Source organism: Oncorhynchus nerka, linkage group LG5 (genome assembly GCF_034236695.1).
Source record: "Oncorhynchus nerka isolate Pitt River linkage group LG5, Oner_Uvic_2.0, whole genome shotgun sequence".
NCBI classification, from domain to species: domain Eukaryota; kingdom Metazoa; phylum Chordata; class Actinopteri; order Salmoniformes; family Salmonidae; genus Oncorhynchus; species Oncorhynchus nerka.
In genome coordinates, this window is record NC_088400.1 from 63,291,561 (window position 1) to 63,315,853 (window position 24,293).

Below are 24,293 nucleotides of genomic sequence, written 5' to 3' on the forward strand. Positions count from 1 at the left end.
GAATCAACTGTAGACAAGGTAGGTTGAAAATCATGTTAGTTTGTAAACAGTCCCTTTAAAGATGGTATAGTGTGTTTTAAAAGTTGTTTTGGCTAAGCATCCAACTTGCTGTTTACAATGTTTGAAAAATGGCTTTGAATTGCACTGCAGTATGTTCAGGTATCAGAAAATGAATTACAGATTCCAATCTTTTCAGTGGCATCTTTAAAGAGTCATACAGTAGTTGAACGTCACAATTTATTTATACGTATCTGTACAAAATGTAATTGGTTAGACTTGATTATGTATACCTGTGGCAATGGACATTCAGGAGAATGAACATTTACAAAATGTTTCCGACAGAAATGTATTGTGTAGATCCAATATGCTGTCGGATAGATTGGAATAGTACAGGAGTGTGTGTGTGCTCTATTCATATCTTCAGCATGCAGTTCCAGCCCCTGCCATTAGTTGAAGGCTGCCAATCCAATAGTTTCAAGAAAGTACTCACTTCCTGAGATCAGTATTCAAATATTTGTAAAAAAAAAAAGTTGCTTTCTCAGATCCATATTCAAATAGTTAACACAAGTAGGTACTCATAGTTTGGAAACATAGTAACTTTGAGGTCAGTATTTGGGTTTAAGAAGTGGTCTGTTTTTGGAATCTGTATTCCAATAGTTGTAGTCACCTCCAAAGTAGCTATTTGTTCACAAAGCAGTTAAAAAATATTTTTCACAGGTCTGAAACAGAGCACACCTAACATCAGACCCTTTTGTTATGATTTCAATACCATCATTGAGCACGCACGCACACACATACCCAGACAATCACACACACACAGTTCAGTAGTACTAGTAGCAGCCACATAACTAGAATAACAGACAGCTGGAGACTTCAACAGTCCTTTATTAGGTATCTACAGAAAACAGAAACAGTGAGAACTACCGGGGTGTGTTCAGAACACAAGGTTTCACAGCATTTGGAAACTTCTCTATACAGCAGTTTGTGGGTGTATTAAGAGGGACCACAAAACTACAACGTCCCATTACTTACTATATCATTTTAGGCTGTGTGTGTTAGGACTCCCTTCTGGCCTTATGCCAGAAGAGTAGAGAAGGGTGGAGTAGAGTGGAGTGTAGAGGTAAGTCTGTAGGAGGGTTGAATGGAGTAGAGTGAAGCGTGGAGGTAAGTCTGTAGGAGGGTTGAATGGAGTAGAGTGGAGCATAGAGGTACGTTTGTAGGAGGGTTGAATGGAGTAGAGTGGAGCTGGAGGAGCGTAGAGGTAAGTCTGTTGGAGGGTTGAGTGGAGCGTAGACGTAGGTCTGAATGGAGTAGATGTGAAGGGGGGGGGGGGGTTTGGCAGCAGCAGAGAAGTGTTTTCTGTAAACAGTGAACGGCGACAACTAGAATAGGCCTAGTTGTGTAATAGGAGTCTTTGACAGTGGTAAGGCAACTGGTCAGACTACACAGGACGTGAGGAAACCCAACAGGAAATGACGACATCAAACAGGACATGGCGAAATGACAAGCGCTACAGTGGGTTTTCCACTTTAGAAACAGGCTTCAGTCACAATAATCCTAATATAAAGAAATAACCATGCACAACACACATATGGAGAGCAGAAATAACCACTGGGATGCAAACTTTAATAAAACAAAATAACAGTTCTTCCATTTTATAGAGGGAAATACTTCACACCGACCCATCTCTGAATACTTTAAAGAGTAAAAGCACAACTGCCCGTCATTATCATTATCAGGCTTGACTGAGTAACTGGGTTAGAGCTGTTAGAGTCATGGGGTCTGGATGGGACTTGGTGAGCAGGGTCACAGTGAGGTTATTACTGAGTCATTACTTACTGACCAAGGCTTTTGCGCTGTGGTGGTGGTATGGGGGCTGCATAGTGTAGTAAACTGGTGTTCAAACACTGAATGGACCAGTCTCTGCAGGGGTTATTTCTGCAGGACCAGGCCACACAGACGCACAAACACACACACAGAGAGAAAAACAGAAAGAGAGAGAGAGGCCCAGGATGTGACTGTTTTTCAATACGTCATGCTCTACCGCTTTCTCTTCTGATTGGTCGAATGCCAGTTGATCCCTGCCCTGACTGACGCATCTCAGGCCTGCCAATGGATGCCCTCTCCGTCCGTCATCCCTCTGACCCTCTACTTGAGGAAGCAGTCTAGTTTCCTCTGGATGCTTTCGAAGGAGTCGGCTCCCATGTAGTCTGCCTGGCCCGCCTCCCATCGCTGCCTCCTCTCCTCACTGGACACCTGGGGCGCCTGAGGGGGAGGCGGGGGGAGGATGATCTCAACCACACTGTCACAGACCTCCTCCTATAGGGGGTGGATGGAGAGACAGGGTAGGCAAACAAGATGAGCGTTCTGAGACATGGAGAAATACTCACTAATACAAATACAAGGGTGACAGCCATGAGGCATTTCCCCTCAACCCAAAGCGTTGACCAATCAGCAGCTTCCTCTACAGAGAAACAGAACTAAGGGCAGGGGCCGGAGTCAGTGGGAGTGAAAAGCCAATCAGCTTCTTCCTGTTACCGTGGCAACGCCAATAAGCACAGCCGGCCGGGTTTCTAGAGTTGAACTAGGGTGTCAAAAGTATAGCACTACATCGGTGACTACATCACCCTACTGCAATATTATTATTGCACTACATAGGGTATATGGTGCCATTTGAGACATGCCCTTCAATTACCTGTTTAAAGTATCCATGAGAGACAGGGAGAGAGGTTACCATGTCAATGACTTGCCACTACAGAGGGTCAACACACACACACCATCAGCGACTGAAACCAGCAAATACTGTACTTAAACTTCTTTACGATTACACTGTACTCACATACACAAACTGTCCTTCAACAGTCCTGACAAAACGCATACAGTGCCTTAAAGTATTCATAGCACTTGCCTTTATCCACATTTGGTTGTGTTACAGCCCGAATTCAAAATTGATTAAATAGATTTGTTTCTCTCACCCATCTACACACCATACCCAGTAATGGCAAAATTAAATCCAAGATTTTTTTTTTTTTTTTCACCCCTGAGTCAATACATGTTAGAATCACCTTCGGTAGTGATTACAGTTGAGTCTTTCTGGGTAAGTCTAAGTGTTTTGCACATCTTGATTGTACATTCTTTTATTTTTTATGCTCTGTCAAGATGGTTGTTGATCATTTCTAGACAGCCATTTTCAAGTCTTGCCATTGATTTTCAAGCCAATTTAAGTCAAAACTGTCTAACTAGGCCACTCAGGAAAATACAATGTTATCTTAGTAAGCAACTCCAGTGTATATTTGACCTTGTGTTTTAGGTTATTGTCCTGCTCAAAGGTGAATTTGTATCCCAAGCAGACAACCAGGTTTCTCCTTATGGACTTTTCCTGTGCTTAGATTTATTCATTGTCTTCTTATCCTAAAAAAAAAAACCCTAGTCCTTGCTGATGACAAGCATACCCATAACATGATGCAGCCACTACCATGCTTGAAAATATGAAGAGTGGTACTCAGTGATGTGTTGGATTTCCCCCCAAACATAACACTTTGTATTCAGGACTAAGTTCATTCCTTCACCGCAGTTTTACTTTATTGCCTTATTGAAAACAGGATGCATGTTTTGGAATATGTTTTATTCTGTACAGGCTTCCTTCCTTACATATTGTAAATTAGGTTAGTATTGTGGAGTAACTACAATGTTATTGATCCATCCTCAGTTGCCTCCTATCACAGCCATTACACTTGAAATGTGTTAAAAGTCCCCACTGGCCTCATGGTGAAATCCCTGAGTAGTTTCCTTCCTCTCTGGCAACTGAGTTAGTTAGAACGCCTGCATCTTTGTAGTGACTGGGTGTATTGATACACCAGACAAATTGTAATTAATAACTTCACTATGCTCAAATGGATGTCCTCTTTTCTTTTTTTTTTTACCCATCTACTGATAGGTGCCCTTCTTCGCGAGGCAATGGAAGACATCCCTGTTATTTGTGGTTGAATCTGTGTTTGTAATTCACTGCTTGACGTTACAGATAATTGTATGTGTGGGGTACAGCGATGAGGTAGTCATTCAGAAATCATGTTAAAACACAGAGTGAGTCAATGCAACTTATTACGTGGCATATTAAGCACATTTATACTCTTGAACTTATTTAGGCCATTAACAAAGGCGTTGAATACTTTGTCTCAGTACATTATTTTTTCATTTTTAATTCATTTCTTTAAAAAAAATTCTAAAAACATAATTCCACTTTGATATTATGGGGTATTGTGTGTAGACCAGTGACAATCTCAAAATAATCCATTTTAAATTCAGGTTGTAACAACAAAATGTGGAAAAGGTGAAGCTGTGTGAATACTTTCCCGAAAGCACCGAACATATCTCTCAGGTCTTGTTATACATCTGTCAAGATTCAGAAACGATTGTCAGTACTGGAGATCTTACATACACACGCTATAAGGAGACACACACACACACACACACACACACACGCAGTACCTCAGTGCAGCCGGAGCAGAACAGTGTGTCTCCATATGAGTCTCTGAGAGCAGGTAGGACCCCAGAGGAGTAGAGGTTCCACCACTGAACCAGGTAGTCAGGGTGCAGGTCACCTGAGCCAGGTGTGAGGGTGTGACCTTTGACCTTCCCAGTCTGGGTGTCATAGGAGTAGTTCCATGGCTTCACCTTCCCCAGGAAGTGGACCACCTTAGCCTCATGACCGTACCTACAAACACACACCAGAGGTTGTAAATCAAATCACATGTTATTTGTCACATGCGCTGAATACAACAGTCGTAGACTGTAAAAATTCCCTGTCTTAGGTCAGTTAGGATAACCACTTTATTTTAATGTGAAATGTCAGAATAATAGTAGAGTGAATGAATGTCAGCTTTTATTTCTTTCATCACATTCCCAGTGGGTCAGAAGTTTACATACACTCAATTAGTATTTGGTAGCATTGCCTTTCAATCGTTTAACTTGGGTCAAACGTTTCAGGTAGCCTTCCACAAGCTTCCCACAATAAGTTGGTTGAATTTTGGCCCATTCCTCTTGACAGAGCTGGTGTAACTGAGTCAGGTTTGTAGGCCTCCTTGCTCGCACACACTTTTTCAGTTCTGCCTACAAATTTTCTATAGGATTGAGGTCAGGGCTTTGTGATGGCCACTCCAGTACCTTGACTTTGTTGTCTTTTAAGCCATTTTGCCACAACTTTGGAAGTATGCTTGGGGTCATTCTCCATTTGGAAGACCATTTGCGACCAAGCTTTAACTTCCTGACGGATGTCTTGAGATGTTGCTTCAATATATCTACATAATTTTCCTCTTTCATGATGCCATCTATTTTGTGAAGTGCACCAGTCCCTCCTGCAGCAAAGCACCCCCACAACATGATGCTGCCAACCTTGTGCTTCACGGTTAGGATGGTGTTCTTCGGCTTGCAAGCTCCCCCCTTTTTCCTCCAAACATAACGATGGTCATTATGGCCAAATAGTTATATTTTTGTTTCATCAGACCAGAGGGCATTTGTCCAAAAAGTACTATCTTTGTCCCCATGTGCAGTTGCAAACCATAATCTGGCATTTTTATGGCGGTTTTGGAAAAGTGGCTTCTTCTTTGCTGAGCAGCCTTTCAGGTTATGTCGATATTGGACTCATTTTATTGCGGATATTGATACTTTTGTACCCGTTTGTTTACTCCAGCATCTTCACTAAGTTCTTTGCTGTTGTTCTGGGATTGATTTGCACTTTTTGCACCAAAGTACATTCATCTCTAGAAGACAGAACACGTCTCCTTCCTGAGCGGTATGACAGCTGCGTGGTCCCATGGTGTTTATACTTGCGTACTATTGTTCCTACAGATGAACGTGGTACCTTCAGGCTTTTGGAAATTGCTCCCAAGAATGAAGGAAACAGCAGAGGGAACACCCCCCTATCCACATCGATGGAACAGTAGTGGAGAGGGTAGCAAGTGTTAAGTTCCTCGGCATACACATCACAGACAAACTGAATTGGTCCACTCACACTGACAGCGTCGTGAAGAAGGCGCAGCAGCGCCTCTTCAACCTCAGGAGGCTGAAGAAATTCGGCTTGTCACCAAAAGCACTCACAAACTTCTACAGATGCACAATCGAGAGCATCCTGGCGGGCTGTATCACCGCCTGGTACGGCAACTGCTCCGCCCTCAACCGTAAGGCTCTCCAGAGGGTAGTGAGGTCTGCACAACGCATCACCGGGGGCAAACTACCTGCCCTCCAGGACACCTACACCACCCGATGTTACAGGAAGGCCATAAAGATCATCAAGGACATCAACCACCCGAACCACTGCCTGTTCACCCCGCTATCATCCAGAAGGCGAGGTCAGTACAGGTGCATCAAAGCTGGGACTGAGAGACTGAAAAACAGCTTCTATCTCAAGGCTATCAGACTGTTAAACAGCAATCACTAACATTGAGTGGCTGCTGCCAACACACTGTCATTGACACTGACCCAACTCCAGCCACTTTAATAATGGGAATTGATGGGAAATGATGTAAATATATCACTAGCCACTTTAAACAATGCTACCTTATATAATGTTACTTACCCTACATTATTCATCTCATATGCATACGTATATACTGTACTCTACATCATCGACTGCATCCTTATGTAATACATGTATCACTAGCCACTTTAACTATGCCACTTTGTTTACTTTGTCTACATACTCATCTCATATGTATATACTGTACTCGATACCATCTACTGTATGCTGCTCTGTACCATCACTCACTCATATATCCTTATGTACATATTCTTTATCCCCTTACACTGTGTATAAGACAGTAGTTTTAGAATTGTTAGTTAGATTACTTGTTGGTTATCACTGCATTGTCGGAACTAGAAGCACAAGCATTTCGCTACACTCGCATTAACATCTGCTAACCATGTGTATGTGACAAATAAAATTTGATTTGATTTGATTTGAACCAGACTTGTGGAGGTCTACAATTGTTTTTCTGAGGTCTTGGCTGATTTCTTTTGATTTTCCCATGATGTCATAAAGTTTGGGTGTATCCTTTGGTTGATATACTCCAAGATATTTAATGGATGAAGAGGTCCAGGTGAAGTTATACCTACTCCTCAGCTCTTCCTGTGGTGTATAATTACATACTAGGGCTTGGGTCTTGTGTACGTTAAGCACATACCCTGAATAATTTCCAAATGTTTGTAAAACATCCATCAATCCAGGTACACTTGAGCCTGGGTCTTTAAGGAATAACAGAACGTCATCAGCATACATGCATATCTGATGTTCACTGCCTCTTATTGTTATTCCCTCTAAGGTTGGGTCCGGTCTTATTGCCTGTGCTAATGGTTGGAGGTACAAGGAGAAGAGCGTGGGTGAAAGATTACAGCCTTTTCTTGCCCCTCGCTCTAATTTTATCGTTCGTGTCAAATGTCCATTTATCTTTATTCTAGCGGTCGGACATGAGTACAGTGTTTTGATGCACTGTATCACTTTGTTGAAACCAAATCTTTCCATAACTTGGAATAGGTAATCCCATCCCACTGAATCAAATGCTTTTTCTGATTAATATTGCACTTGTCTTATTCTGAGTAATGTGGTCCCTGACATGTAGTGTTTTCCTTATATTGTCCTGTGTCTGCCTATTTTGTATGAAACCAGTTTGATCCCCATCAATCAATTCTGGGATTATGCCCTCCATTCTTTTGGCTATTATTGATGCATATAGTTTATAATCCGTGTTAAGAATTGCGATTGGTCTATATGAACTGCATTCCTTCTTACCTTTACCCTCTTTTGGGATTACAGATATGGCCTCTCCAGGGCCTGGAGACTGGTTTACTTTTAGTTGAGATATTGCTTTATTCATTTCTTCTTGTGGATATTTTTGAAGTTAGTCTATTATTTTGCTCTGTCCCAATTGAGGGGAGATTGAGTGAGTTCAAACAGTGCTCTATTGTCTGTGCATCTGCCTTCTCTGGTTGCTTGTACAGATTTGTGTAATATGATTCAAATTAAATTCTGTATTTCATCCAATTTGCATGTAATCTTCTTTGTTTTGGGTTGTTTTATGTTGAAAATGGTATTCTGTGCTTGTTGTTTCCTGAGTCTCCATGCTAGTAATTTGGTTGCCTTTGAGCCTGCTTCATAATATTGTTGTTTCAGGAACCTGAGCTTTTTTCTCTACAGCTCTATAAATCTGGTCAATTTCCTGTTTTACCCTTTGAATCTCTTGTAATATAAAGAGGGTCTTTGTATTGACCAGGAGATCGTTCTAAGTTTCTTAATGTTTCCTGTATTGTCAGTAGTTTCTGTGCTTTAAATCTTCTTCTTGAGAGATGTGGCTATGATCTTTCCTCTAATAACCGCCTCAGCTGCATCCCACAATGTAGCAGGAGATACTTACCCATTATCATTATTCTCCAGACATATGTTCAATTCTGTCTTTATTGATTCTTTGGATGCTGGATCATTCAGCATGCTTGTATTAAGTCTCCATATAGTGTTTCTTGGTTTGCTATCAAGGTGTAGAGTAAGGTAAACTCCATTATGATCTGATAAATCGCCCTGCCCAATCCTACAATCCTTAAGCCTGTGCATTGGACATGAAAAAGTAGTCTAACCTGGAGTATTCAGTGTGGTGGGCTGAGTAAAAAGTTATTTATACAGCTTTAATTTTTGCTTGTAAGCAGGAATCAGGAGGCTAGAATTATGGTCAGATTTAACAAATGGAGGGGAGGGAAAGCTTTGTACACGTCTCTGTGTGTGGAGTAAAGATGGTCTTGAATCCCCACCCCCATCTGGTTGCACATTTAACATGCTGATAGAAATGAGGTAAAAACGTATTTAAGTTTCCTTGCATTAAAGTCCCCGGCCACTAGGAGCACCACCTCTGGATGAGCATTTTCCTGTTTGCTTATGGCCGTATACAGCTCATTGTGTGCGGTTTTAGAGCCAGCATCGGTCTGTGGTGGTATGTAGACAGCTACAAAAATAACTCTAGGTAGACAGAGTGGTCTACAGCTTATCATGAGATACTCTACCTCAGGCGAGCAAAACCTCAATACTTCCGAAGATATTGTGCACAAGCTATTGTTTACAAATATACATAGGCTCCTAATCTCAGCTTGTTACCTGTATAAAAGTCACCTCTCCACAGAAGCAATCAATCAATCAGATTCCAAACTGTCCACCGTGGCCAAGACCAAAAAGCTCTAAGGATGTCAGGGACAAGATTGTAGACCGACACAAGGCTGGAATTGGCTACAAGACCGTCGCCAAGTAGCTTGGTGAGAAGGTGACAGTTGGTGCGATTATTCGCAAATGGAAGAAACACAAAAGAACTGTCAATCTCCCTCGGGCCTGGGGCTCCATGCAAGATCTCACCTCGTGGAGTTGCAATGATCATGAGAACGGTGAGGAATCAGCCCAGAACTACACGGGAGGATCTTCTCAATGATCTCAAGGCAGCTGGGAACCATAGTCACCAAGAAAACAGTTGGTAACACACTACGCCGTGAAGGACTGAAATCCTGCAGCGCCCGCAAGGTTCCCCTGCTCAAGAAAGCACATATACATTCCCGTCTGAAGTTTGCCAATGAACATCTGAATGATTCAGAGGAGAACTGGGTGAAAGTGTTGTGGTCGGATGAGACCAAAATGGAGCTCTTTGGCATCAACTCAACTCGCCGTGTTTGGAGGAGGAGGAGTGCTGCCTATGACCCCAAGAACACCATCCCCACCGTCAAACATGGAGGTGGAAACAACTTCACCGCATCAAAGGGACGATGGACGGGGCCATGTACCGTCAAATCTTGGGTGAGAACCTCCTTCCCTAAGCCAGGGCATTGAAAATGGGTCGTGGATGGGTATTCCAGCACGACAATGACCCAAAACACAAAGCCAAGGCAACAAAGGAGTGGCTCAAGAAGAAGCACATTAAGGTCCTGGAGTGGCCTAGCCAGTCTCCAGACCTTAATCCCATAGAAAATCTGTGGAGGGAGCTGAAGGTTCGAGTTGCCAAACGTCAGCTTCGAAACCTTAATGACTTGGAGAAGATCTGCAAAGAGGAGTGGGACAAAATCCCTCCTGAGAGGTATGCAAACCTGGTGGCCAACTACAAGAAACGTCTGACCTCTGTGATTGCCAACAAGGGTTTTGCCACCAAGTACTAAGTCATGTTTTGCAGAAGGGTCCAAAACGTATTTCCCTCATTAAAATGCTAATCAATTTATAACATTTTTACATGCGTTTTTTTGTTGTTATTCTGTCTCTCACTGTTCAAATAAACCTACCATTAAAATTATAGACTGATCATTTCTTTGTCAGTGGGCAAACGTACAAAATCAGCAGGGGATCAAATACTTTTTCCCCTCACTGTATAACCCCCAGCTGTATGTTATTAATATCGTTGTTCAGCCACGACTCACTGAAACATGAGATATTACAGGTTTTAATGTCCCGTTGGTAGGGTGTACGTGCTTTCAGTTTGTCCCATTTATTTTCCAGCGATTGAACGTTGGCTAACAGTACGAATGGCAAGGGCAGATTAGCCACTCGTCGCCTGACCGTCACAAGGCACCCTGATCTCTTTCCACGAAATCGGTTTCTTTCTCCTGCGAATGATGAATGATGTAATCGCTGTTCTGATGTCCAGAATCTTTTTTTCAGTCATAAGAGACAGTATCAGCAACATTATGTACAAAATAATTTACAATGTGAAAAAACAAAAACAAAATAGCACAGTTGGTTAAGAGCCAATAAAACAGAAGCTTGTTAACTAGGAGAGAGTGTGTGTATATGACCTGTATCTGCAGTACCAGTGTGTGTTATTTGAGGGAAGGCCTGAGTCACTCCTCGTGAAACTCAACACCACACACCCTTTCAACTGACCCTGGCTTGGCTTATTAACACCAAAACAAGCACTCTCACTTTTCTCCCTCATGCTCCCTCTCCTGATGCTCTCGCTCACTCACTTTTCTCCCTCATGCTCTCGCTCACTCACTCACTTTTCTCCCTCATGCTCTCTCCTGATGCTCTCGCTCACTCATTCGCTCACTCTCGCCGACACACACACACACGAGGGCAGGAAGCCAGAGATTTTGAGCTAAAGTGTGATGTATGAAATAACTTCTACTGTGACAACATTGGAGTTTGTGTGTGTGTGTGTGTGTGTGTGTACCTACTGTTTGAAGGCTGGTAGATAGGTGTATATAGCAATGCTGCTGAGGTTGTAGATGAAAGGCAGGTGTTTGGAAATGTCTGCTGTTGACCAGGTATTGAAGAAACTGTTCAGAACTCCTTGGTCCCCACCTAGAGAGAGAGGGGGGGAGCGAGAGGGAGAGAAAAGGGGAGTGAGAGAGGGGGAGAAAGAGTGGGGAGGGGGAGAGGTTAGACGAGAACATGAGTTATTTTAGGATCTATAGGAGCTTGTTTGCAGCAGAGTTTAAGGAAAGTCCATAGGAGATAGAGCGTTTATTGCACCACCCTGGACTCACACTCTTTGTACCATATATTTAATATTGTACTGCAGCTGCTTGCTCTTGGCCAGGGCATCCATCAAAAACACATTCACACCTCAATGGGACTCACATGGATAAAACACAGTCACACCTCAATGGGACTCACATGGATAAAACATATTCACATCTCAATGGGACTCACATGGATAAAACACATTCACATCTCAATGGGATAATAATAATACAGAACTCACCATCAAAGCTGCCATTCTCAGTGCAGTGTGTCATAAGGCTGCGGTATGTTTCATTGGACGGTTTAAAGACGAACACGCCCGAGTTGAAACAATCTGGCCAACCCGGATCAGGCGCAGCAGATAACTCCTCCCTCTCAAACAGCTCATCGATGTTGGACAACACCTGCGTACACACACACACACACACTATTGAGCCCTGAATACAGACTTGCTGTAATTTGTACTGAGTAAGGAGTGAGTGCGCGTGTGCTCACCAGTGTGTCTGCGTCCATAAACACACACTTGGTGTAGTGTGTGAGTGTCCAGCAGTGCAGCTTGGTGAAGGTCACTCCGAGGTCTGGTCTCTTCATCAGGGCCAGGTGGGCCGTGTCACCAGAGTCCAAGATATCCACCACACACACCTCGTCATAGATGCTACTCAGCATGGCCCTGCAACACACACACACGGTTTGAGTTGTGTGTTACCTGCTCAGGTGTGGACAATACAAAACTAACAGAGACAAGGCCATGGGTGTGTCAAACCCTGAACATAGATCATGGGTTGTGTGTGTGTGTGTATATGAGTGCGAGCATGTGTATGTGTTACCTGCAGGGCTCTGCTACGTGAGGTCCAATCAGAACCACCAGTTGTTTGGTTGTGTTATGGTTGCGTAGCGACCTCCCCAGAACCATCGCTCCTTTGGCATAGTTGTCATTTGTGGCCAGAGTCACATATGCTTGGTCTAATCACACACACACAGTTATTTGTAAATAACACTGGAACAAAAAGAGAGAACAGCTTCTGTCTGGCACCTGGACCCTCTCTACAAGGCTTATATGGGTACCCTAGCTGAAGTACCGATAGACCCTCTACCCGTCCCTACCATAGACTAGCCCTATAGCTGACCCTGTACCCGTCCCTACCATAGACTAGCCCTATAGCTGACCCTGTACCCGTCCCTACCATAGACTAGCCCTATAGCTGACCCTGTACCCGTCCCTACCATAGACTAGCCCTATAGCTGACCCTGTACCCGTCCCTACCATAGACTAGCCCTATAGCTGACCCTGTACCCGTCCCTACCATAGACTAGCCCTATAGCTGACCCTGTACCCGTCCCTACCATAGACTAGCCCTATAGCTGACCCTCTACCCGTCCCTACCATAGACTAGCCCTATAGCTGACCCTGTACCCGTCCCTACCATACACTAGCCCTATAGCTGACCCTGTACCTGTCCCTACCATACACTAGCCCTATAGCTGACCCTGTACCCGTCCCTACCATACACTAGCCCTATAGCTGACCCTGTACCCGTCCCTACCATAGACTAGCCCTATAGCTGACCCTGTACCCGTCCCTACCATAGACTAGCCCTATAGCTGACCCTCTACCCGTCCCTACCATAGACTAGCCCTATAGCTGACCCTGTCCCCGTCCCTATCATAGCCCTATAGCTGACCCTGTACCCATCCCTACCATAGACTAGCCCTATAGCTGACCCTCTACCCGTCCCTACCATAGACTAGCCATAGACTAGCCCTGTAGCTGACCCTCTACCCGTCCCTACCATAGACTAGCCCTATAGCTGACCCTGTACCCGTCCCTACCATAGAATAGCCCTATAGTTTACACACTGTACTATAACTGTCAACTTGTGGTGATAATGTCATAGGCTGTTCTGCACGAGCCGATTCCACTTGTGAGATTGACCACAGAGACAAGAAACGAGTTGTGTTTCAAAACGAGTGATGAGGATTTTTAATTTTTAAACAACGCGTGTGATCTCTCGGGTAAATATTGGAGAATACATGGACATATAGCGAAAGTGCGTGTTTGATATATCCCTACGCAGAGAGTAAACAAGTGCACACTTCGGGATGGAAGAGGGAATTCAGCAATGGCCGAGCCGCACGTAGGCACAGACACTGCAGGACCGTAAACACAACAAACACACGATGTACTTTCAGTTTAAGTCATCATAATTGTTGCCTACGCGGATAACGTTACTTTAACGACGTCGCGACATAAAACTAGAATCTAGATATAAATATGCGCATGCATCAAACCATATACAATCACATTGTTGCTGAAAGATGGCAACGCAAAGCCAATGCAATCTTCGTGTGATTCGGATATAGCTTCAAACCATAATATAGTAAAACATAAAATTATATAGCAACACTGTTTAATGGTTATAGGCTACTCCTGTCATCCTTATTAACAAACTGTCCGCTGTCTTACCCGCCATGGTCAGTTATTCGGTGTGGCCGTAGCTCGGAGGGTCTGGAGTGCTAGATTCGATGAACAAAGGGAGTTTTTCGGTGGCAACATAGAGCTAGAAGACACAGCTGTAAAGAGGACGAAATCAAGTCAGGAGGCCATATTCGCGTCATGTGATCCGTGACAGGGCACACGCCCACCACAATACACACACACAAAATACACACACCCAATTTAGAATCGAAATGTTTGCAAGTTTTAGTGATTATTTCAGTTTTATTATAATTTTTAAATAGATATTTGATCTTAAGGATACGCCTAATGATCATACTTGTTCACAAGAACGGAAATATAAAATATCGGTACATAGTACGAATATATAAACATCAATCAGTATTATTTATGGTAAGAAAGAGCTTGCTAATTGTTTATAATAGTAGTTCCATTGTTCCTTTAGCTAATCCTAGTGGTGAGATGGTGTATATGCACCCTGGGCTGACGAAACCAGGATAAATTATTCATTTCTCTTTCTTTGGAGTTGGCTGAGTGAGAGGAAACTATTAGTAGCCTAGCCTATGTCAATTTAAACTTTTACCCGATACACTGTAAATGATCTAATTTGAAAAATATATGTCCGATTACAAGATCACATAAAGATGAATGAATGAGAAGGGACATGTAAAAATGTTTGCAAGTCAGAATGAATGGCAGGTCGCAGTCTCCCTGGAGGCGTCCGAATCCCACTTCTGACATATTTTTAACAGCTGGTTGACTGAGGCGTTCACGAATTTCAGTCTTTATATCAGAATGGCCATATTGAAGCCATAAAATCAATGACATTTACTAGGCTTTTCCCATTGATGGACATATTGAAGATAAATCAATGATAAAAAAACCAATGACTATTTGATGTTGAAAGTGCAAATCAGTATTGTGCATTTACTGGTCCTTGTGGTGATCTCAGGAGGCCGAACCTTTATCTACTTTTAGCCAGTACGCTTTATCCCGACACCAAATCCAGTTTTAACAGTCAGGATGGCCGAGCGGTCTAAGGCGCTGCGTTCAGGTCGCAGTCTCCCCTGGAGGCGTGGGTTCGAATCCCACTTCTGACATACTTTTAAAACCTGATGTCATATGCTTTGCAATAACCAGTTGACAAATAAATGTCTTAAGATAAAGGAAATTACTTCCAGTTAACATGAGCTGTGAATAACTATCGTATTTTTAACATTCTGCAAAAACAGCTTTTAACAGTCAGGATGGCCGAGCGGTCTAAGGCGCTGCGTTCAGGTCGCAGTCTCCCCTGGAGGCGTGGGTTCGAATCCCACTTCTGACATATTTTTAACAGCTAGTTGACTAGAGGTTGAAAGAGAATTGCACGAATTTCACAGGCGGGCCACAAACAGGCAAATAACAAAAGGGTGAGACCCCTTGTTAAACCCCCCAAATAAAAAATAAAAAAATAAAACACGATTCCGTTAAAAATAACCATTAAGCCATTTGCTAAGACTCCCCCCATTTTGACATGTGGACGTGTTGTCACTCTCACCCTGATGGTTGCTGGTACTTCCAGACACTTTTTCGGTCTTATCTGAGGTATTTTATCATTTATATCAGAATGGCCATATTCTGAGGCCACTTTAACGCTCAATCAATGACGATTTACTAGGCTTTTCCCATTGATGGACATATTGAAGATAAATCAATGACAGGAGTTTTTAATTGATAAAAACCAATGACTATTTGATGTTGAAAGTGCAAGTCAGTATTGTGCATTTACTGGTCCTTGTGGTGATCTCAGGAGGCCGAACCTTTATCTACTTTTAGCCAGTACGCTTTATCCCGACACCAAATCCAGCTTTTAACAGTCAGGATGGCCGAGCGGTCTAAGGCGCTGCGTTCAGGTCGCAGTCTCCCCTGGAGGCGTGGGTTCGAATCCCACTTCTGACATACTTTTAAAACCTGCATGTCATACTGCTTTGCAATAACCAGTTGACAAATAAATGTCTTAAGATAAAGGAAATTACGTCCAGTTAACATGAGCTGTGAATAACTATCGTATTTTTAACATTCTGCAAAAACAGCTTTTAACAGTCAGGATGGCCGAGCGGTCTAAGGCGCTGCGTTCAGGTCGCAGTCTCCCCTGGAGGCGTGGGTTCGAATCCCACTTCTGACATATTTTTAACAGCTAGTTGACTAGAGGTTGAAAGAGAATTGCACGAATTTCACAGGCGGGCCACAAACAGGCAAATAACAAAAGGGTGAGACCCCTTGTTAAACCCCCAAATAAAAAATAAAAAATAAAACACGATTGCGTTAAAAATAACCATTAAGCCATTTGCTAAGACTCCCCCCATTTTGACATGTGGACGTGTTGTCACTCTCACCCTGATGGTTGCTGATACTTCCAGACACTTTTTCGGTCTTATCTGAGGTATTTTATCATTTATTTCAGAATGGCCATATTCTGAGGCCACTTTAACGCTCAATCAATGACGATTTACTAGGCTTTTCCCATTGATGGACATATTGAAGATAAATCAATGACAGGAGTTTTTAATTGATAAAAACCAATGACTATTTGATGTTGAAAGTGCAAGTCAGTATTGTGCATTTACTGGTCCTTGTGGTGATCTCAGGAGGCCGAACCTTTATCTACTTTTAGCCAGTACGCTTTATCCCGACACCAAATCCAGTTTTTAACAGTCAGGATGGCCGAGCGGTCTAAGGCGCTGCGTTCAGGTCGCAGTCTCCCTGGAGGCGTGGGTTCGAATCCCACTTCTGACATACTTTTAAAACCTGCATGTCATACTGCTTTGCAATAACCAGTTGACAAATAAATGTCTTAAGATAAAGGAAATTACGTCCAGTTAACATGAGCTGTGAATAACTATCGTATTTTTAACATTCTGCAAAAACAGCTTTTAACAGTCAGGATGGCCGAGCGGTCTAAGGCGCTGCGTTCAGGTCGCAGTCTCCCCTGGAGGCGTGGGTTCGAATCCCACTTCTGACATATTTTTAACAGCTAGTTGACTAGAGGTTGAAAGAGAATTGCACGAATTTCACAGGCGGGCCACAAACAGGCAAATAACAAAAGGGTGAGACCCCTTGTTAAACCCCCCAAATAAAAAAAAAAAAATAAAACACGATTGCGTTAAAAATAACCATTAAGCCATTTGCTAAGACTCCCCCATTTTGACATGTGGACGTGTTGTCACTCTCACCCTGATGGTTGCTGATACTTCCAGACACTTTTCGGTCTTATCTGAGGTATTTTATCATTTATTTCAGAATGGCCATATTCTGAGGCCACTTTAACGCTCAATCAATGACGATTTACTAGGCTTTTCCCATTGATGGACATATTGAAGATAAATCAATGACAGGAGTTTTTAATTGATAAAAACCAATGACTATTTGATGTTGAAAGTGCAAGTCAGTATTGTGCATTTACTGGTCCTTGTGGTGATCTCAGGAGGCCGAACCTTTATCTACTTTTAGCCAGTACGCTTTATCCCGACACCAAATCCAGTTTTTAACAGTCAGGATGGCCGAGCGGTCTAAGGCGCTGCGTTCAGGTCGCAGTCTCCCCTGGAGGCGTGGGTTCGAATCCCACTTCTGACATACTTTTAAAACCTGCATGTCATACTGCTTTGCAATAACCAGTTGACAAATAAATGTCTTAAGATAAAGGAAATTACGTCCAGTTAACATGAGCTGTGAATAACTATCGTATTTTTAACATTCTGCAAACAGCTTTTAACAGTCAGGATGGCCGAGCGGTCTAAGGCGCTGCGTTCAGGTCGCAGTCTCCCCTGGAGGCGTGGGTTCGAATCCCACTTCTGACATATTTTTAACAGCTAGTTGACTAGAGGTTGAAAGAGAATTGCACGAATTTCACAGGCGGGCCACAAACAGGCAAATAACAAAAGGGTGAGACCCCTTGTTAAACCCCCCAAATAAAAAATAAAAAAATAAAACACGATTGCGTTAAAAATAACCATTAAGCCATTTGCTAAGACTCCCCCCATTTTGACATGTGGACGTGTTGTCACTCTCACCCTGATGGTTGCTGATACTTCCAGACACTTTTTCGGTCTTATCTGAGGTATTTTATCATTTATTTCAGAATGGCCATATTCTGAGGCCACTTTAACGCTCAATCAATGACGATTTACTAGGCTTTTCCCATTGATGGACATATTGAAGATAAATCAATGACAGGAGTTTTTAATTGATAAAAACCAATGACTATTTGATGTTGAAAGTGCAAGTCAGTATTGTGCATTTACTGGTCCTTGTGGTGATCTCAGGAGGCCGAACCTTTATCTACTTTTAGCCAGTACGCTTTATCCCGACACCAAATCCAGTTTTTAACAGTCAGGATGGCCGAGCGGTCTAAGGCGCTGCGTTCAGGTCGCAGTCTCCCCTGGAGGCGTGGGTTCGAATCCCACTTCTGACATACTTTTAAAACCTGCATGTCATACTGCTTTGCAATAACCAGTTGACAAATAAATGTCTTAAGATAAAGGAAATTACGTCCAGTTAACATGAGCTGTGAATAACTATCGTATTTTTAACATTCTGCAAAAACAGCTTTTAACAGTCAGGATGGCCGAGCGGTCTAAGGCGCTGCGTTCAGGTCGCAGTCTCCCCTGGAGGCGTGGGTTCGAATCCCACTTCTGACATATTTTTAACAGCTAGTTGACTAGAGGTTGAAAGAGAATTGCACGAATTTCACAGGCGGGCCACAAACAGGCAAATAACAAAAGGGTGAGACCCCTTGTTAAACCCCCAAATAAAAAATAAAAAAAAAACACGATTGCGTTAAAAATAACCATTAAGCCATTTGCTAAGACTCCCCCCATTTTGACATGTGGACGTGTTGTCACTCTCACCCTGATGGTTGCTGATACTTCCAGACACTTTTTCGGTCTTATCTGAGGTATTTTATCATTTATTTCAGAATGGCCATATTCTGAGGCCACTTTAACGCTCAATCAATGACGATTTACTAGGCTTTTCCCATTGATGGACATATTGAAGATAAATCAATGACAGGAGTTTTTAATTGATAAAAACCAATGACTATTTGATGTTGAAAGTGCAAGTCAGTATTGTGCATTTACTGGTCCTTGTGGTGATCTCAGGAGGCCGAACCTTTATCTACTTTTAGCCAGTACGCTTTATCCCGACACCAAATCCAGTTTTTAACAGTCAGGATGGCCGAGCGGTCTAAGGCGCTGCGTTCAGGTCGCAGTCTCCCCTGGAGGCGTGGGTTCGAATCCCACTTCTGACATACTTTTAAAACCTGCATGTCATACTGCTTTGCAATAACCAGTTGACAAATAAATGTCTTAAGATAAAGGAAATTACGTCCAGTTAACATGAGCTGTGAATAACTATCGTATTTTTAACATTCTGCAAAAACAGCTTTTAACAGTCAGGATGGCCGAGCGGTCTAAGGCGCTGCGTTCAGGTCGCAGTCTCCCCTGGAGGCGTGGGTTCGAATCCCACTTCTGACATATTTTTAACAGCTAGTTGACTAGAGGTTGAAAGAGAATTGCACGAATTTCACAGGCGGGCCACAAACAGGCAAATAACAAAAGGGTGAGACCCCTTGTTAAACCCCCCAAATAAAAAATAAAAAAATAAAACACGATTGCGTTAAAAATAACCATTAAGCCATTTGCTAAGACTCCCCCCATTTTGACATGTGGACGTGTTGTCACTCTCACCCTGATGGTTGCTGATACTTCCAGACACTTTTTCGGTCTTATCTGAGGTATTTTATCATTTATTTCAGAATGGCCATATTCTGAGGCCACTTTAACGCTCAATCAATGACGATTTACTAGGCTTTTCCCATTGATGGACATATTGAAGATAAATCAATGACAGGAGTTTTTAATTGATAAAAACCAATGACTATTTGATGTTGAAAGTGCAAGTCAGTATTGTGCATTTACTGGTCCTTGTGGTGATCTCAGGAGGCCGAACCTTTATCTACTTTTAGCCAGTACGCTTTATCCCGACACCAAATCCAGTTTTTAACAGTCAGGATGGCCGAGCGGTCTAAGGCGCTGCGTTCAGGTCGCAGTCTCCCCTGGAGGCGTGGGTTCGAATCCCACTTCTGACATACTTTTAAAACCTGCATGTCATACTGCTTTGCAATAACCAGTTGACAAATAAATGTCTTAAGATAAAGGAAATTACGTCCAGTTAACATGAGCTGTGAATAACTATCGTATTTTTAACATTCTGCAAAAACAGCTTTTAACAGTCAGGATGGCCGAGCGGTCTAAGGCGCTGCGTTCAGGTCGCAGTCTCCCCTGGAGGCGTGGGTTCGAATCCCACTTCTGACATATTTTTAACAGCTAGTTGACTAGAGGTTGAAAGAGAATTGCACGAATTTCACAGGCGGGCCACAAACAGGCAAATAACAAAAGGGTGAGACCCCTTGTTAAACCCCCCAAATAAAAAATAAAAAATAAAACACGATTGCGTTAAAAATAACCATTAAGCCATTTGCTAAGACTCCCCCCATTTTGACATGTGGACGTGTTGTCACTCTCACCCTGATGGTTGCTGATACTTCCAGACACTTTTTCGGTCTTATCTGAGGTATTTTATCATTTATTTCAGAATGGCCATATTCTGAGGCCACTTTAACGCTCAATCAATGACGATTTACTAGGCTTTTCCCATTGATGGACATATTGAAGATAAATCAATGACAGGAGTTTTTAATTGATAAAAACCAATGACTATTTGATGTTGAAAGTGCAAGTCAGTATTGTGCATTTACTGGTCCTTGTGGTGATCTCAGGAGGCCGAACCTTTATCTACTTTTAGCCAGTACGCTTTATCCCGACACCAAATCCAGTTTTTAACAGTCAGGATGGCCGAGCGGTCTAAGGCGCTGCGTTCAGGTCGCAGTCTCCCCTGGAGGCGTGGGTTCGAATCCCACTTCTGACATACTTTTAAAACCTGCATGTCATACTGCTTTGCAATAACCAGTTGACAAATAAATGTCTTAAGATAAAGGAAATTACGTCCAGTTAACATGAGCTGTGAATAACTATCGTATTTTTAACATTCTGCAAAAACAGCTTTTAACAGTCAGGATGGCCGAGCGGTCTAAGGCGCTGCGTTCAGGTCGCAGTCTCCCCTGGAGGCGTGGGTTCGAATCCCACTTCTGACATATTTTTAACAGCTAGTTGACTAGAGGTTGAAAGAGAATTGCACGAATTTCACAGGCGGGCCACAAACAGGCAAATAACAAAAGGGTGAGACCCCTTGTTAAACCCCCCAAATAAAAAAAAAAAAATAAAACACGATTGCGTTAAAAATAACCATTAAGCCATTTGCTAAGACTCCCCCCATTTTGACATGTGGACGTGTTGTCACTCTCACCCTGATGGTTGCTGATACTTCCAGACACTTTTTCGGTCTTATCTGAGGTATTTTATCATTTATTTCAGAATGGCCATATTCTGAGGCCACTTTAACGCTCAATCAATGACGATTTACTAGGCTTTTCCCATTGATGGACATATTGAAGATAAATCAATGACAGGAGTTTTTAATTGATAAAAACCAATGACTATTTGATGTTGAAAGTGCAAGTCAGTATTGTGCATTTACTGGTCCTTGTGGTGATCTCAGGAGGCCGAACCTTTATCTACTTTTAGCCAGTACGCTTTATCCCGACACCAAATCCAGTTTTTAACAGTCAGGATGGCCGAGCGGTCTAAGGCGCTGCGTTCAGGTCGCAGTCTCCCCTGGAGGCGTGGGTTCGAATCCCACTTCTGACATACTTTTAAAACCTGCATGTCATACTGCTTTGCAATAACCAGTTGACAAATAAATGTCTTAAGATAAAGGAAATTACGTCCAGTTAACATGAGCTGTGAATAACTATCGTATTTTTAACATTCTGCAAAAACAGCTTTTAACAGTCAGGATGGCCGAGCGGTCTAAGGCGCTGCGTTCAGGTCGCAGTCTCCCCTGGAGGCGTGGGTTCGAATCCCACTTCTGACATACTTTTAAAACCTGCATGTCATACTGCTTTGCAATAACCAGTTGACAAATAAATGTCTTAAGATAAAGGAAATTACGTCCAGTTAACATGAGCTGTGAATAACTATCGTATTTTTAACATTCTGCAAAAACAGCTTTTAACAGTCAGGATGGCCGAGCGGTCTAAGGCGCTGCGTTCAGGTCGCAGTCTCCCCTGGAGGCGTGGGTTCGAATCCCACTTCTGACATATTTTTAACAGCTAGTTGACTAGAGGTTGAAAGAGAATTGCACGAATTTCACAGGCGGGCCACAAACAGGCAAATAACAAAAGGGTGAGACCCCTTGTTAAACCCCCCAAATAAAAAAAAAAAATAAAACACGATTGCGTTAAAAATAACCATTAAGCCATTTGCTAAGACTCCCCCCATTTTGACATGTGGACGTGTTGTCACTCTCACCCTGATGGTTGCTGATACTTCCAGACACTTTTTCGGTCTTATCTGAGGTATTTTATCATTTATTTCAGAATGGCCATATTCTGAGGCCACTTTAACGCTCAATCAATGACGATTTACTAGGCTTTTCCCATTGATGGACATATTGAAGATAAATCAATGACAGGAGTTTTTAATTGATAAAAACCAATGACTATTTGATGTTGAAAGTGCAAGTCAGTATTGTGCATTTACTGGTCCTTGTGGTGATCTCAGGAGGCCGAACCTTTATCTACTTTTAGCCAGTACGCTTTATCCCGACACCAAATCCAGTTTTTAACAGTCAGGATGGCCGAGCGGTCTAAGGCGCTGCGTTCAGGTCGCAGTCTCCCCTGGAGGCGTGGGTTCGAATCCCACTTCTGACATACTTTTAAAACCTGCATGTCATACTGCTTTGCAATAACCAGTTGACAAATAAATGTCTTAAGATAAAGGAAATTACATCCAGTTAACATGAGCAGTGAATAACTATCGTATTTTTAACATTCTGCAAAAACAGCTTTTAACAGTCAGGATGGCCGAGCGGTCTAAGGCGCTGCGTTCAGGTCGCAGTCTCCCCTGGAGGCGTGGGTTCGAATCCCACTTCTGACATATTTTTAACAGCTAGTTGACTAGAGGTTGAAAGAGAATTGCACGAATTTCACAGGCGGGCCACAAACAGGCAAATAACAAAAGGGTGAGACCCCTTGTTAAACCCCCCAAATAAAAAAAAAAAAATAAAACACGATTGCGTTAAAAATAACCATTAAGCCATTTGCTAAGACTCCCCCCATTTTGACATGTGGACGTGTTGTCACTCTCACCCTGATGGTTGCTGATACTTCCAGACACTTTTTCGGTCTTATCTGAGGTATTTTATCATTTATTTCAGAATGGCCATATTCTGAGGCCACTTTAACGCTCAATCAATGACGATTTACTAGGCTTTTCCCATTGATGGACATATTGAAGATAAATCAATGACAGGAGTTTTTAATTGATAAAAACCAATGACTATTTGATGTTGAAAGTGCAAGTCAGTATTGTGCATTTACTGGTCCTTGTGGTGATCTCAGGAGGCCGAACCTTTATCTACTTTTAGCCAGTACGCTTTATCCCGACACCAAATCCAGTTTTTAACAGTCAGGATGGCCGAGCGGTCTAAGGCGCTGCGTTCAGGTCGCAGTCTCCCCTGGAGGCGTGGGTTCGAATCCCACTTCTGACATACTTTTAAAACCTGCATGTCATACTGCTTTGCAATAACCAGTTGACAAATAAATGTCTTAAGATAAAGGAAATTACATCCAGTTAACATGAGCAGTGAATAACTATCGTATTTTTAACATTCTGCAAAAACAGCTTTTAACAGTCAGGATGGCCGAGCGGTCTAAGGCGCTGCGTTCAGGTCGCAGTCTCCCCTGGAGGCGTGGGTTCGAATCCCACTTCTGACATATTTTTAACAGCTAGTTGACTAGAGGTTGAAAGAGAATTGCACGAATTTCACAGGCGGGCCACAAACAGGCAAATAACAAAAGGGTGAGACCCCTTGTTAAACCCCCCAAATAAAAAATAAAAAAATAAAACACGATTGCGTTAAAAATAACCATTAAGCCATTTGCTAAGACTCCCCCCATTTTGACATGTGGACGTGTTGTCACTCTCACCCTGATGGTTGCTGATACTTCCAGACACTTTTTCGGTCTTATCTGAGGTATTTTATCATTTATTTCAGAATGGCCATATTCTGAGGCCACTTTAACGCTCAATCAATGACGATTTACTAGGCTTTTCCCATTGATGGACATATTGAAGATAAATCAATGACAGGAGTTTTTAATTGATAAAAACCAATGACTATTTGATGTTGAAAGTGCAAGTCAGT

General features: G+C 42.6%; 1 protein-coding gene and 22 non-coding genes across 23 annotated transcripts; 22 read left to right on the forward strand and 1 right to left on the reverse strand.

Annotated features, from left to right (window-relative positions):
• Positions 1-867: 867 nt before the first annotated feature.
• Positions 868-14,077, reverse strand: LOC115126993 (glycogenin-1-like). The gene is made up of 7 exons (XM_065018881.1): positions 13,938-14,077; positions 12,301-12,436; positions 11,969-12,143; positions 11,715-11,877; positions 11,185-11,311; positions 4,489-4,714; positions 868-2,319 (listed from the first exon to the last, which is right to left on the reverse strand). Exons 1-7 carry the CDS (start codon positions 13,942-13,944, stop codon positions 2,149-2,151), a joined length of 1,005 nt encoding a protein of 334 aa, XP_064874953.1. The 5' UTR covers positions 13,945-14,077; the 3' UTR covers positions 868-2,148.
• An 868-nt stretch (positions 14,078-14,945) lies between these two features.
• On the forward strand, positions 14,946-15,028 carry trnal-cag (transfer RNA leucine (anticodon CAG)). Its single transcript has one exon. It is a non-coding gene; the product is annotated as a tRNA-Leu (tRNA).
• A 141-nt stretch (positions 15,029-15,169) lies between these two features.
• Positions 15,170-15,252, forward strand: trnal-cag (transfer RNA leucine (anticodon CAG)). The gene has a single exon. It is a non-coding gene; the product is annotated as a tRNA-Leu (tRNA).
• A 531-nt stretch (positions 15,253-15,783) lies between these two features.
• Positions 15,784-15,866, forward strand: trnal-cag (transfer RNA leucine (anticodon CAG)). The gene has a single exon. It is a non-coding gene; the product is annotated as a tRNA-Leu (tRNA).
• Positions 15,867-16,009: 143 nt separating this feature from the next.
• On the forward strand, positions 16,010-16,092 carry trnal-cag (transfer RNA leucine (anticodon CAG)). The gene has a single exon. It is a non-coding gene; the product is annotated as a tRNA-Leu (tRNA).
• Positions 16,093-16,846: 754 nt separating this feature from the next.
• trnal-cag (transfer RNA leucine (anticodon CAG)) lies at positions 16,847-16,929 on the forward strand. Its single transcript has one exon. It is a non-coding gene; the product is annotated as a tRNA-Leu (tRNA).
• A 528-nt stretch (positions 16,930-17,457) lies between these two features.
• trnal-cag (transfer RNA leucine (anticodon CAG)) lies at positions 17,458-17,540 on the forward strand. Its single transcript has one exon. It is a non-coding gene; the product is annotated as a tRNA-Leu (tRNA).
• A 141-nt stretch (positions 17,541-17,681) lies between these two features.
• trnal-cag (transfer RNA leucine (anticodon CAG)) lies at positions 17,682-17,764 on the forward strand. Its single transcript has one exon. It is a non-coding gene; the product is annotated as a tRNA-Leu (tRNA).
• A 531-nt stretch (positions 17,765-18,295) lies between these two features.
• trnal-cag (transfer RNA leucine (anticodon CAG)) lies at positions 18,296-18,378 on the forward strand. The gene has a single exon. It is a non-coding gene; the product is annotated as a tRNA-Leu (tRNA).
• Positions 18,379-18,521: 143 nt separating this feature from the next.
• On the forward strand, positions 18,522-18,604 carry trnal-cag (transfer RNA leucine (anticodon CAG)). The gene has a single exon. It is a non-coding gene; the product is annotated as a tRNA-Leu (tRNA).
• A 528-nt stretch (positions 18,605-19,132) lies between these two features.
• On the forward strand, positions 19,133-19,215 carry trnal-cag (transfer RNA leucine (anticodon CAG)). The gene has a single exon. It is a non-coding gene; the product is annotated as a tRNA-Leu (tRNA).
• Positions 19,216-19,358: 143 nt separating this feature from the next.
• On the forward strand, positions 19,359-19,441 carry trnal-cag (transfer RNA leucine (anticodon CAG)). Its single transcript has one exon. It is a non-coding gene; the product is annotated as a tRNA-Leu (tRNA).
• A 531-nt stretch (positions 19,442-19,972) lies between these two features.
• Positions 19,973-20,055, forward strand: trnal-cag (transfer RNA leucine (anticodon CAG)). Its single transcript has one exon. It is a non-coding gene; the product is annotated as a tRNA-Leu (tRNA).
• A 143-nt stretch (positions 20,056-20,198) lies between these two features.
• trnal-cag (transfer RNA leucine (anticodon CAG)) lies at positions 20,199-20,281 on the forward strand. Its single transcript has one exon. It is a non-coding gene; the product is annotated as a tRNA-Leu (tRNA).
• Positions 20,282-20,811: 530 nt separating this feature from the next.
• trnal-cag (transfer RNA leucine (anticodon CAG)) lies at positions 20,812-20,894 on the forward strand. The gene has a single exon. It is a non-coding gene; the product is annotated as a tRNA-Leu (tRNA).
• Positions 20,895-21,037: 143 nt separating this feature from the next.
• On the forward strand, positions 21,038-21,120 carry trnal-cag (transfer RNA leucine (anticodon CAG)). The gene has a single exon. It is a non-coding gene; the product is annotated as a tRNA-Leu (tRNA).
• Positions 21,121-21,650: 530 nt separating this feature from the next.
• trnal-cag (transfer RNA leucine (anticodon CAG)) lies at positions 21,651-21,733 on the forward strand. Its single transcript has one exon. It is a non-coding gene; the product is annotated as a tRNA-Leu (tRNA).
• Positions 21,734-21,876: 143 nt separating this feature from the next.
• On the forward strand, positions 21,877-21,959 carry trnal-cag (transfer RNA leucine (anticodon CAG)). Its single transcript has one exon. It is a non-coding gene; the product is annotated as a tRNA-Leu (tRNA).
• Positions 21,960-22,102: 143 nt separating this feature from the next.
• trnal-cag (transfer RNA leucine (anticodon CAG)) lies at positions 22,103-22,185 on the forward strand. The gene has a single exon. It is a non-coding gene; the product is annotated as a tRNA-Leu (tRNA).
• A 529-nt stretch (positions 22,186-22,714) lies between these two features.
• On the forward strand, positions 22,715-22,797 carry trnal-cag (transfer RNA leucine (anticodon CAG)). The gene has a single exon. It is a non-coding gene; the product is annotated as a tRNA-Leu (tRNA).
• Positions 22,798-22,940: 143 nt separating this feature from the next.
• Positions 22,941-23,023, forward strand: trnal-cag (transfer RNA leucine (anticodon CAG)). Its single transcript has one exon. It is a non-coding gene; the product is annotated as a tRNA-Leu (tRNA).
• Positions 23,024-23,553: 530 nt separating this feature from the next.
• trnal-cag (transfer RNA leucine (anticodon CAG)) lies at positions 23,554-23,636 on the forward strand. Its single transcript has one exon. It is a non-coding gene; the product is annotated as a tRNA-Leu (tRNA).
• Positions 23,637-23,779: 143 nt separating this feature from the next.
• Positions 23,780-23,862, forward strand: trnal-cag (transfer RNA leucine (anticodon CAG)). Its single transcript has one exon. It is a non-coding gene; the product is annotated as a tRNA-Leu (tRNA).
• The last annotated feature ends 431 nt before the right edge of the window (positions 23,863-24,293 follow it).